Source organism: Oryzias latipes, chromosome 21, assembly GCF_053564925.1.
Source record: "Oryzias latipes strain Hd-rR chromosome 21, Olatipes_Hd-rR_3.1".
Classification (NCBI taxonomy): Eukaryota; Metazoa; Chordata; class Actinopteri; order Beloniformes; family Adrianichthyidae; genus Oryzias; species Oryzias latipes.
This window is the reverse complement of record NC_136257.1, coordinates 22,897,377-22,909,408: the sequence shown is the minus strand read 5'-3', so window position 1 is coordinate 22,909,408 and position 12,032 is coordinate 22,897,377. Positions and strand designations below refer to the sequence as shown.

The following is a 12,032-nucleotide window of genomic DNA, read 5'->3' as shown; positions in this document are numbered from 1 at the left end:
ACTCAAAAACTGCAGTCAGAGCTGAGTTGTTCTTTTCTTCCTGCACCACCAACATCAAACACTGGAGGGACCCTTCGCACAAACACTTTTACTATCCCTCTGGAAAATAAGGGATATGTCATTGATCAGAAAGAGCTTTTCTGTTTATCAATAAAATATGAACCTGACCTCTGTAGTCCCATTTATACACACGCATAGCAATGTGCCCAATCTCTTAAAAACACACAAATGCAACATCTGTGGGCCATGGTGTGATGTATGCATGATATATGTAAGTAAGGTCACAAGAAAGTGCCTGACGTTGTAGCTTTGATGAGAATGAAGATTGGGAAAGGATTACACAGTAACTGGGAACAGACACAAACACATTAGGCAGATGGTTTCTCCCTGGAGTGCCTCTTCAGAGCTCATGGCTTGCATGTAGATAGATGCAGGGTGGTAATTTATCATGAAAGAGCGTGATTGCGATGAGGGAACGAGTATGATTTAAAAAAAAAAACCTTCCTGCATGAATGACCTGCAACACTTAACAGTATAAACCCTTCAAAGGCCGAAAACACAAAGTAAACAACTTTCAGTGAAACCCACAAAGCCTCAACCTGAGAGATAGAAATGTTACGTTAGTGATTAAAGACAATGAGATAAAGGACACTTTTTCTCCCACTGGATTTGCCTCTCTGTTAGGGTCGGAGCGTCACATGCCACATGGACTTAGTATCCTTTTTGATCTTGGCATGCTTTGTGGATCTGAGCCAGAAGGAAGAGGATGCACGACTTGAATGGCTATATGCCACTCTGAGATCAGACTTTGCAGTCTAGTAAGACCCTCTGAGCCAAAAAGCAAGGCCTGGCAGCAGAGCAGATCATCCTCCCTGATGTCCTGGAGGAACAAAAATCATTGTGGGACCACAATGCACAAAAAAAAACACCTCATCCATCACTCCCTCGCTGTGTCTGCCCTCCTGTCTGTGGAGAATACCTTCTGAATGAGAGGAAGAGAAGGTCACAATTCGTGCCGGAAGATGTGCAGATTTACAAAAGATCTTATAATGGAGGTTTTCTGGAGATTTCCGGAAAATCGCTCTGTGCTAAAGGGTAATCACATCACTGAGTCGACAGATGGAGGGGTGCTCTGCTCTCTAGCGGCACAGCTTTGTTGCTTTTGTTTTGAACTTTGTTGGGAACAAAAACCAGCTTTCAAGGACAAATTCCAACAGATAAGTTTGGAAAAGCCCAACTAAAGGGGCTGACAACAGAATTTTTGTTTCCTCCCTTTGAGAGTAATAGGATAATAAAATGTTATTATGAAGTAAAAAAGATTTATGAATTATTGAATGAATGAAAAAATGCAATAAAGAATAACAACTGAGCAGGACTTTCTTCTCTACATCAGTTTGCCAAAAGTAACATCAGCGAGAACAGGGAGCTTGAAGATGTGTCCGATTTTCTTTTGACGATGGGTAAATTCTACGTAAAAACATCCCTTTATACTCCTCAATAATCAATTAATCTTTTAAATTTTGATTAAAAAAATAGTAAGATGCCTTCAATTTACCTGTGATTTAAGAAAAGACAAAGATAAGATGAGCATCTCTCTACCTGGAGATATGATGTAGAAGAAATCTTTGAACTCGTCCATCCAAACTTCAGCTAGACGTCTGTTGTTCTTGTTGATGACCTGACCCGTTCCTCCAGGGAAGCTGTACGGGGTGGCCTTGCGGAAAACATGCCCCACATGTGAGCATGTTACGATTTCCAAGGAGCCACCACACTGCCAGATCTACACACACACACGAGGAGAAAGAAAATTTCCTAAAAGTGAGACATGACACAATATCAGTTTAATATTGTCTGTCTCTCCCACAGATACAAAATTTAAATCCTTTACTGCGAACAAGAGCATCCAGTTACGCTTTCATTATCTGTCAGGTGTTTGAGCTTTGCTAAACCTGCAGGACAGGTACAAACTTTGATGACAGGAAAATTAATTTTCATTCATTAGTATCTGCAATATTATAGCTCCTACCTCTACAACACAGTATTGGAAATATTTTTAGGTATACCATCTTACACCAGAAAGTAAAACATTACCACACATTCTGCAGAACTGGACTGGCAGTGATACATTACACCCACCAAAGAAGAGAGCTGTGCTGATAAGGGAAGAAACGGTTGCCATAGCAGCAGCTTATGCTGCAGCACTTTGCAGAGACTGTGGAAAAAGCTAAGATGCATTCAAAGAAAGTTCATGAGGTGTCAGAAGTAGAAATATGTTAAAAAGGATATCTATGCCCAACACAGAAATACACAAAGACAAACGTGTGTAATTGTTGTGAATGCTTCTTTTTGGACGGATTAGTGGACAAAAGTTATGTTGCTGCTTTTAAACAAGTACAAGTAAAAATTATTTTCAAACCAAATCAGAAAATAAAAAGTCACAGGACTCACTATTGTGAGTAAGTATTTGATGTTTGTGTAAATACAAAATACCGCAAGTTTTTTATTTTGTTGTGGCTAATGGTAAGGTTAACAGCCGTGAAGCTCGTCTGCAGACACCCTTCGTCAAAATGGGTCACCTGCGTTTGCATGACTCCTCTTTAATCCAGAATAAGAGACAATTTCACATCTTAGGAAAATGTTTTTTATATAATTACCACCTAAACAAAATACAAAACAAAATCTACCTTCACAGAAGAAACCAGTCCGATGGAAAGTGCTGAGTTTGTATTATTAACCTTTGAGAAAAGGTAAACCTGAAGAAAATGACAAGACTGAGTGGACCAGCAAGATGCATCTTCTTTATGTATAACAGCATTTTCTAGCAGGAATAAAAACAAACTAAAGTACATTTTTATTTAAATATAAACTTTTATGTGATCTGAGTACACTGCACCATAAGGCTTAGCGCCCGATATGTCCCATACTTTATTTTACTTCAAAACAGAAAGAATTGTTTTAATCTTTTAAAGTGGTTGGCAGCACTACTTATCCAGGCCTTCTGTGAATATTTATAGGGTAAACTGAGTAAAAAAGCAGCCACCATCCAAAGAAAGGCGCTTAAAAGTCTTTTTAAAAAAAAACCTACAGAACTACCTCTTCAAATTGCTTTAAAAATTACAACAAAGCCTGGCTCTTTGGAAGCAAAGCATATGAAATGAGGACTGCAAAAATGAAAAAAGTAAAAGTCAGGAAATTAACATCCAGCACCAAAGTCTAACATCTCTGCCATTGCCGTTTCTGCTACTTACTCGAAAAGACATTTCTAAGTTCTCGCCACCCCATATGTCCATTCCGGGGTCGTAGCTTCCAATTTCCTCAAAATACATCTTGTCTATGGAGAACAATCCTCCTGCCATGGTGGGAGTCCTACACAGAAAAATGGAAATCAGTATTTTGGCAGCAGGGCATGAAAAGACATAAAAATCAAAACTGAAGTGATAGAATTGAACAATTAAAAAATTAAAAAATGAATTAGAATTTTGTAAAATGGAAAAACAAATCAAAGTAAAGTTCAAGACAAAAAACAGAAGGCTGTCAAACACAAATATTGATGAAGGCAATGGAAAAAAGAGAAGTTCGTGTTTTTAAAGCAAAAAGGGAAGGCTGAATATAAACTACGCCACAACTTCAGTCAACATCAACCAAAAAAGATTATTTGCAAGTGTTTAAGAAGATTGGGCTTATTTGGAAAAATATTTTAAATTCAAACTGCCTAATAAACAAAGAGACATAATTAATATTTTAGTTGTAATCCATGAAGAGGACAGTACAGGGGAGAAATAGAGTCTCTTTCTGGTATAAGTAAAACTGCTGTCAATGAGATAACACACCCAGATTTATACACACAGCCCTGCAGTCATGGAGTAGAAGATGAATAAGAAAAATCCATGGTCAAATCAGTTTTGGTGTGTCAAAAAAAACACATATTTCTTTAACATTGCTTTGCATTTATATCTTTTAGTAACTCACGAGCAAATGATGGATTTCAAAACGCAGCTTCCTGAAAGCCTGAATTAAGAAGGATCATTTAAAGCTTTTAGTAAATTAATATAACAATTAGGTATTTTGCTTTTAAACTGGAAATGATTTGCACTCAGATGAGCTGCAATTTGTGAAGCAAAAACAACAAAAGGAAAAAAAAGATTTACCACCACCACAAAGGCAGTAGCTGAAAATGACATTTTTCCTAAGATGAATTTATTCAAAAAAAAAAATCTTTAAAAAGAAAAAACATTCTTCACACATTTGTGTCCAGTCTCCAAAACCAAGAGTGAATTAAAACCATTGATTCTGTTCCCACAGTTTGCCTGTTTTGAAGCCTCATCTGTTGATGGTCCCGGTGGAACCGTTGTCCATGGGGGGGCTCAGAGGAGATGAAGGCTTTTTGATCACAACTCCAAAAGTCTGGAACATTTTGCCACTGCATGCTGGCCAAACATCTTCCCTGGCCACGCTTAAAACATGTCTAAAACCTCAATTTCACAGGTTTTTAACTCTTAACTTCTGCCCTGATCTTATAATTTTTGCTTGTATTGTTTCATCTCTTTTGTTGTAGACTTTGGGTGTATTCAAACGGGGAAAACCGTTTGTTCTGGACCCAGTCCACTTAAGTTGGACTGGGTCCTGAACCTTACATTTGGTCTGTATTCAGACTGCCGTCAAGCTGCCTTTTCATGATTCCTGATTCGAACCAAAGCTAGTAAACAACACAACGTCAATAAAAATCTCTTCACTCATTGATCAACAATTACGAGGGTGGGGCACAGCAAGTGCAGGCAGAAGTTATGGAAGTCGTGTGCTTTGCAGTCCTTGTCAAGGTTAGTTAGTTGAAACTTTATATTTTGCTGAACAGTTTTATTGATGCTTTGGTACGGTAGAGACATGCTCCAAAGCGGTTACTGACAAGAAAACATCTAGGAAAGTACGCTGATAAGTGTTTATGACATAGATTGTGGGGAAAACGGTGAAAAGCAATGTGTGTCACGTTAAAAGCTGTTTTGATGAGCCTGCATTCATCCAACCACAATTCAATGAGTTGCTGTGTCTCATCGTTGTGGTGTTATGGGATTGTTTTAAGAGAATTCTGTTAAGAAACTACAAGGTAGCTTTTAGGATGACATCACAGCAGCGCTTCCCACGTAACAAGACACAGAAAAGCATTTAAAACGGGTTTTTAGCGGTGTTAAAATAAACATTCTGGGCTCTTTTTTTTTTACTTTGATAAAACAAGGATCAATTCTTTACATTTGTCTGTGGTTCATCTGTTGCTACATTCTGACTGTGTTTAGATCATGTGACCACCAGCTATGGTGGCCGTTTTGGTCCAGTTGTTCTGCTCCGAGGACGGATTGTTTTCAGACTGAGGAATCTCACAGCAAACCAAAGTTCAGTCTGATTGGAAACTAACCGAGACCACCTAGATAGATGGGTCAGAGAGCGGTTCTTGGTCCCGGACCAGGGTTCACTTGGGTGTTCCAATTTGTTCCAGATTAACGATCTTTGGGTTATTTTATGCAAACCAAATGTGTCCAGTCTTAATTTACCCTTTAAAAACATAGGGTGTATTAAGACTGGACACTCTTTGTTTTTAAAGTATTTTACTGTACGCACAGGGTGTAGTTTTACTAGCACTTAAATGAAAGTTCATAAATACATTTGAAGCAGTCTTTGTTAAACTACACAGTTTATATTTAGCTTCAGAGTGGACAGTAACTATCTGGTTTTTGTACCTGACAGGAAGCGTTCGATCCCCTTTGCGTCGATCCATTTCCCGCTGGGGAACAGGGTACCAACGGAAATTCAGTTTCCAGTTAAATCCTCCATAGGTCATATCAGAGCCTGCCATGTATTCAAATGTCTCATCACTGATGACATCTATGATGGGGCACACCACTGCAGTCCTAGAAAACAAACATTCAATCGTACTAGAGAATAAGTGTCAAAGCTTGAATTCTACAAAACTTTACAATAAAAGATTATTATTCTACAAAAAATGTTAGTTTTGTGTTCTTCTTCTTTCTCTTTCGGCTTTTCCCATCAGGGGTCGCCACTTTTTTATTCCTTAGTCAGTCTGTCTACAAAATGTATCCCCTCTTGAGGGTGCACATGTTTAGTGTGCTTAAGATGTTATTTGTAACTTAAGATTTCCTGTACAACTACTGAACTACTTTCTCAATGGAAAAACACAGACTGAACATTTTGATTAACCAGCTTCGCCCACATATTCTGTTTATAATTTTGGAAATCTGTTAAAAGGTTCTTTCAATATCAGTAGGATGCACAGCTCAATGCTGTAATTTGTCTAAATTTAAACAGTTTTCCTGAATTTGTTGGCAGTACCTCAAAGCCTGTGGACACTGCAAGCCAAATAATTAAATACAACGCAGGTAACTTTTATTGGATGGTTGTTTATGCTTTTATATATATATATATATATATATATATATATATATATATATATATATATATATATATATATATATAAAGCATAAACAACCAGCCAATAAAGTTACCTGTGTTGTGTGTGTGTGTGTATATATATATATAAAAGCAGAATTGTTTTCAAGAGAAGTCCGCTTTAAGGTTTTTTCCCCAAACAAATCCCAACCATTTGGTGTCTTTCTATTTACATCTTCATCATTTATAATTAAAAAAATATCAAACTCAAAGACAACAAAGGACAACAAAGGCAAAATGAGAATAATGTCTCCATACATAGCTCGTGGGAATTTCTGCAATCGCTTTAAACACCAACCGGGCTTAGTGGGAGACCAATCACATACATCCTTGACAAAATTTATGTATTTTTAATCATAAATTAATTTAAACATGAAATAAAATAATAATAATAAATAATAATAAAATATAGATGAACTACTAAGGAATTGAGGACTTTTTGTTTTTCGCATGAGAAGAATCTGCTGTTGTGAATTAATGGAGATGGAAAAACTCACACAACCGTTCGTGCTTTTCTAAAATCACAAAGCATTTCTGTGCAAATACATCCTTGGATGCTAAAACATCTCCTCTTTTAAGGGTTCTCACTAAGAATGCTGATAAGGTAAGCAAGTGTTTAACCAGCAGCACTGATCTAGCACTCATCCTTCTAATCAAGGTGTGTCCAAACTTTTTGCAGAGGGCCAGAAATGCTGAGGTGCAAAACGGGCCAAACCATTCAGTCTGCATTCTTTGAACCCTTATAACATTAAATGCAAATAAACTGTTTAAATTTAAAACATTGGAATGGGTTCCTTTTCATTTCAGAAATATTTGTAAATAAAGTTCAACCAAAATTATTGTGAATTTCTAATATGAAGACTGGGTTGTTGTCACAGGTATACAGGGGCTTATTATGTAATTAGGCCAATCAGAATCTAGACATTGTTCACAAAGTTCTTAAAAAGTGCTGGGGACTGTGCATTACTGATTTTATGACAGGAGCCTGTGGGCCGGTAAAAATTTGCACGCAGGCTGCATTTGGCCCACGGGTCAGACTTTGGACATGCCTGCTCTAAACATTAGCACTCAAAGGCCTCTTACTGTTTATTTAACATGCCTCATCTTAACATGTTTCAACATTAACACTTGTTGCTACTCTTGATACCAACATAATAAACTTGATTTAGAAGAATGTGTTTGTCTGTTGGTTCTTACCTATCCTCTTTGATGCGTGCCAGCAGAGGCTCCAGCCAACCCTCAGTGCACTCGCAGTGAGCATCCAGGAAGGTGATGACTTGGCCTGTGGTGGCAGCCGCTCCCCTCAACCTGGCTCGGATCAGCCCGGAACGCTGCTCCATTCTCAGGATCTTTACAGGAACCTCCAATGTCCGGACATAACCTTCCAGCTTCTTTTTCAAAAAGTCTAAAAATAACCAGAGCATTTTAAGTTAGAGAAAAAAATATATATATATATCCTACGATAAATAATGGTTTAATAGATGTTTAGGTGTTAGGTTCTGTTCATCTTGTTCATGCAAAAAAATAAAAAAAACATACAAAGGGTTGTCAAATAGTTTTTTGTTAATAGATTAGTTCAATATTAGCAAAAGCATCAAAGGCAAAAGAAGCATGATCATCCTTAAAAAAACGCTTTTGTAAACAAAACATCTTTTTTTAAGGAAACTAAACAGATAGAAGCATGGCCTCAGTAACTTTGGTAAAAGTTTGCAAAAGTATCTAAACAACAAAAAAATTTATTGTATCCTGTATAATATCCAGTTAACACTGACCATGATTTTTTTATTATATATTTATTATTAGGCCTTCCTCTATGTTTTAAACAAGCACAATCTTTATTAAATATGATCCATTCAATAACACGTGTCTAGTTTATACTAAGAAGGAAAAAAAAGGGCCTCAAACTCCTATACATTTTCATTTTGTTATTCTGGGAAAACATTAATGTCAGGTAAACATAGGTTAAGGGGGTCGGTCTTTCATGTATAGGTTAGCACACAGACAACCAACCTCTCTCACTGGCGTCGTCAACCAGCACAATCTCAACTAGCAAGTGTCTGGGCGAGCGGCTGATCACACTGTGGACGGTCCGCAGCAGGGTGCTCCATGCCTCGTTGTGGAAAACTATGACTATGCTGGTGGTCGGTAAATCATCTGCGTAAACTTTGGTTTTACAGCTGAAAGAAAAAAAAAAAACAGATAAATGTTTCTATAAATTTAGGTCACGGACTCCTAATCCGCAGTTATTCTCAAACTCAATTAAATCATGGAAAGATTATATAATGTGTGCTCATTAAAGACCCACTCTGATGAATATTGTGTTTTTAACATGTTCTTGTGGCATTTTTCTTATGATGGAGGACATATATAAAGAAAATTTAGCTTCAAATTGCATTTATGTGTATTTTTCTTTATTCAGATCGTTGTGAATCTGGGGAATCAGAAAAAGCTTGTAGTGGTGACGTAGAAACTACAATCTTCCAAGCTGGCATATAAACATGGATGACGGGAAGTGAAGGCGAGCTTGCTCCACGCAAACGGTCCCACCCACAACAATTTCTAATGAACCACTACCGCTTTGCAAAATTATGTTCTAGAAAACCGCACAGGTTTTTTTTTGTTTGTTTGTTTTTTTGGTAAAAAACAGCATAATCATAATTAAAAGCCACCTGGGAATGCATTTAAAATAAATCCAAAGATGATCAGAGTGTGACTTTAAAACGAAAAAGTTTGAGTATCACTCAGTTGATGAAGCAACATTGTTGTCATGACTGTGCAAAAAGTAGCAGCAATTCTGTTTGCCTAGCTCTTAATGTAGTACCTATTGGAAGCATTTTGGTCAAACTATGACAAACTTTAATAGATGCTACTGAAAAAGAAATTGCCTTATGACAGCCAAATAGCAGTACAGCAAAATAAGGCTGAGAGAACGGAGAAGGGTTTGTCAAAAGTGACACGAGGAGGAAAAAAGGCAGGAGAAGTGACTGTTGCTTGGTCTCTCCTGTCTGTTTAATCTGACTGCACTGACTGACACAACTGGGTCAGGAAAGGGGGAAAAAATGTTATTCCCCTTCAGAGGCAGTGGCTGGCCTTTCTACACACAGTTCTAAATCATTTCCTCAGCACAGCTGCTGAAATTGTGCTGTGTTCAGTCATAGAGCTGTTGAATTATTTATATGAGAGACGATTTGTGCTGTAATGCACAGAAAAATGCATCAAGATTAAATAAGAGCTAAACATTTAATTTATTTGTGAAACAAGCTCTTTTTGCATAAAATAGACAGAAATGTTTCCTATAATAATGGAACTCCAGTTTCCCTAGATAAAAAGCCATTAAGAACATACAGATTTAGCACAATAGCATCTTCTTAGATAATTTTCTACCCATTTTATAGTGAACATTCTAACGTGGGCCACACGTCTGCTGTCTATTAAGCCGGCAGATGTCTGTGCATTTTAGCAGCTTTTAATTTATATCCTCATGTTTCCATACAAATTGCATCCTGGATTATCATTTTGTGCTCTGCTGAATCTTTAATGAATATAAACAAGCCAAGCTGTCATTCAGAAAATCAGCCCCAATACGGGCAGGGCATGTATTCAGCATTGAGACAGAAGCCTATAATTAAAGGTAACTTTCCGCACAGTACGGTAAATAAAACTTGATACAATATCAGCCTTGATTGTTTAAGTCTGCAGCTTGCCTAGCCTTTATTGTAGGAAAAAGTGTCTCACTGGGCTGCGTGCACAGCAGCACGGTGCATGGATGTATGAGGATCTCTACATGTTTGTACACAGTGCTTGTTTCTGACAAAAGGTACAGTGACAGATCCTGGAGGCTTACACACCCATCCAACCTCACGTCCGGTAGACTCCTGTTGAGTGCAATCATGTCACTGGCCATTAGGTTAAACTGGTTTATCTTAAAAAGTTCCTTCATCTTCTCCTGGTCGTCCTTGGCGATGTTTACTGCTTTGCCCATTTCTCCTGGACCCTCATGACTCCGGGATATCACTGCTGGAATAAAGCAAACACCAAGAAGTTTCGAAATGAAAAGAAAAATATGAATCCAAACCAAAATGAAGTAGAACTCACTAATATGAAAAAACAAGTTTTTATTGGATTTTTGAGGGCAGAAAAAGATATTAAAATGTTTCAGTGAACCAATCTTTTTAAGCCAAACACACAAATCCTGACATTTACTGCAGAAGTTTTTTTAAAATAGCACTGGAACATATTTATATGATACATTTACAATTTTACCCCAGTCCTTGCTGGGAAAATATGTCACCATTGGCATTAATTTTGAAAGCTAATGATGCTAAAAACAAAAGTGAAACATCCCAACAAGCTCTTAAACACACAATATCCGTGCTCTTTGTGAGCCTCCTCTTCTTTACTTTGGCTTTAGCTTACTAGAAACTAAGCAGTGTACCATCAACCAGCTTATAGTTCATTTTTATAGATGATCATTTAGAGGATTTTAAAGTTAAAGTCACATTAGCTGTCACAGACATGCATTTGCAAAATCTGCTCGCTGCTTTTTTTTATTTATTTTTTATTTTAAACACAAAATGAAAATAAGCACAAGAATTAAAAAAAAACAGACGGATAAAAGAAAACAATGTGCTTGAAACGGATTGGGTAGAAGAAAACTCTTATATGATCCCACCCCTTTTTACAACATCTTATGTTGTGCACATTTCTATTTACAGTTTTTTTTTCTTAAAAAAATTCAAAGTACCTACTGTATAGCACCAATGCTGGAGAGACATTTGCTCATTTGTTTTTATTGATCATTTCTAGCCATGTACAGCTCCATCAGTGACATTTTTTGCTTTGTTTTTATAAACCTTCATCCAACATGTTCCCTAAATCCACTCCACAAATTGATAAGCATGTTTTCTTTTTTGTAGTACGAATGCACTGCTTTTTTGAAGTTCAGCTGATTTCTTAACTCGTAAAGTACATTTGTTGTACTCAACTGGAAGAAAGTTGTTTCTGGCTTTAAACATGAGTGCTGTTTTAAGTTTCACTAGTTCCCATAATTTCAATAAACTCGCCTTTAAAAACAGTGTATCTGCTTGTGTCCCATAATCCACACCATGAACTATTCAAATAGCTTTCTTTTGTAAAATGTACAAAGACTAAATTTTGACCCAACCCTGGAGTGCTGAGATTGTGGCACATTTCCAGCAATCTCTAAAGGTAAAAATCTGGCTCTGGATTTATAATGGCGACCTCTGCCTCCTTTCTTCTCTCTGATAATCCCTTAAAACAGAGGCAGTGATTTCCATGAAAAAAAAGGAGAAAGGGCACATTTGCACCATGGCCTTAAGAAGATTCCGTGCAACCCTTTTTTCAGACATGACAACTGTGTTGTTATCCTCAATTGATCCTCCTCTTTTCTTTACAGCTCTACTGTTTGGACAGCAGCTCACTTCAGATGGACACTCTCAAAGCTGAGAGGGACGATTCAGCAATGTGTCCATCAAAGAGACGCTCTCGGCTTTTCCAATTCATCACTCCATATGTATGGATGGACACATGTCAAAAAGAGTCTCTCAACTGCAGAT

The 12,032-nt window shown here is 37.3% G+C and overlaps 1 protein-coding gene across 8 annotated transcripts in view; it reads right to left on the bottom strand.

Moving 5' to 3' along the window:
* Window positions 1–12,032, bottom strand: part of galnt13 (polypeptide N-acetylgalactosaminyltransferase 13) — a 44,205-nt gene that overhangs the window by 22,629 nt on the left and 9,544 nt on the right. For 6 of the 8 annotated variants that reach the window (XR_002292724.3, XR_013652906.1, XM_078939971.1 and 3 more), the window contains 6 exons: window positions 10,305–10,473; window positions 8,467–8,633; window positions 7,654–7,861; window positions 5,730–5,900; window positions 3,249–3,366; window positions 1,600–1,780 (listed from right to left, as the gene is read on the bottom strand). Coding sequence is in view for 6 of the 8 variants with exons in the window: in XM_078939971.1 (XP_078796097.1) it covers window positions 1,600–1,780; window positions 3,249–3,366; window positions 5,730–5,900; window positions 7,654–7,861; window positions 8,467–8,633; window positions 10,305–10,473 (1,014 nt within the window). In the remaining 2 variants the exon portion in view is untranslated. The remainder of the gene's footprint in view (window positions 1–1,599; window positions 1,781–3,248; window positions 3,367–5,729; window positions 5,901–7,653; window positions 7,862–8,466; window positions 8,634–10,304; window positions 10,474–12,032) is intronic. The other 2 variants (XM_078939973.1, XM_078939970.1) reach the window with 1 other exon arrangement.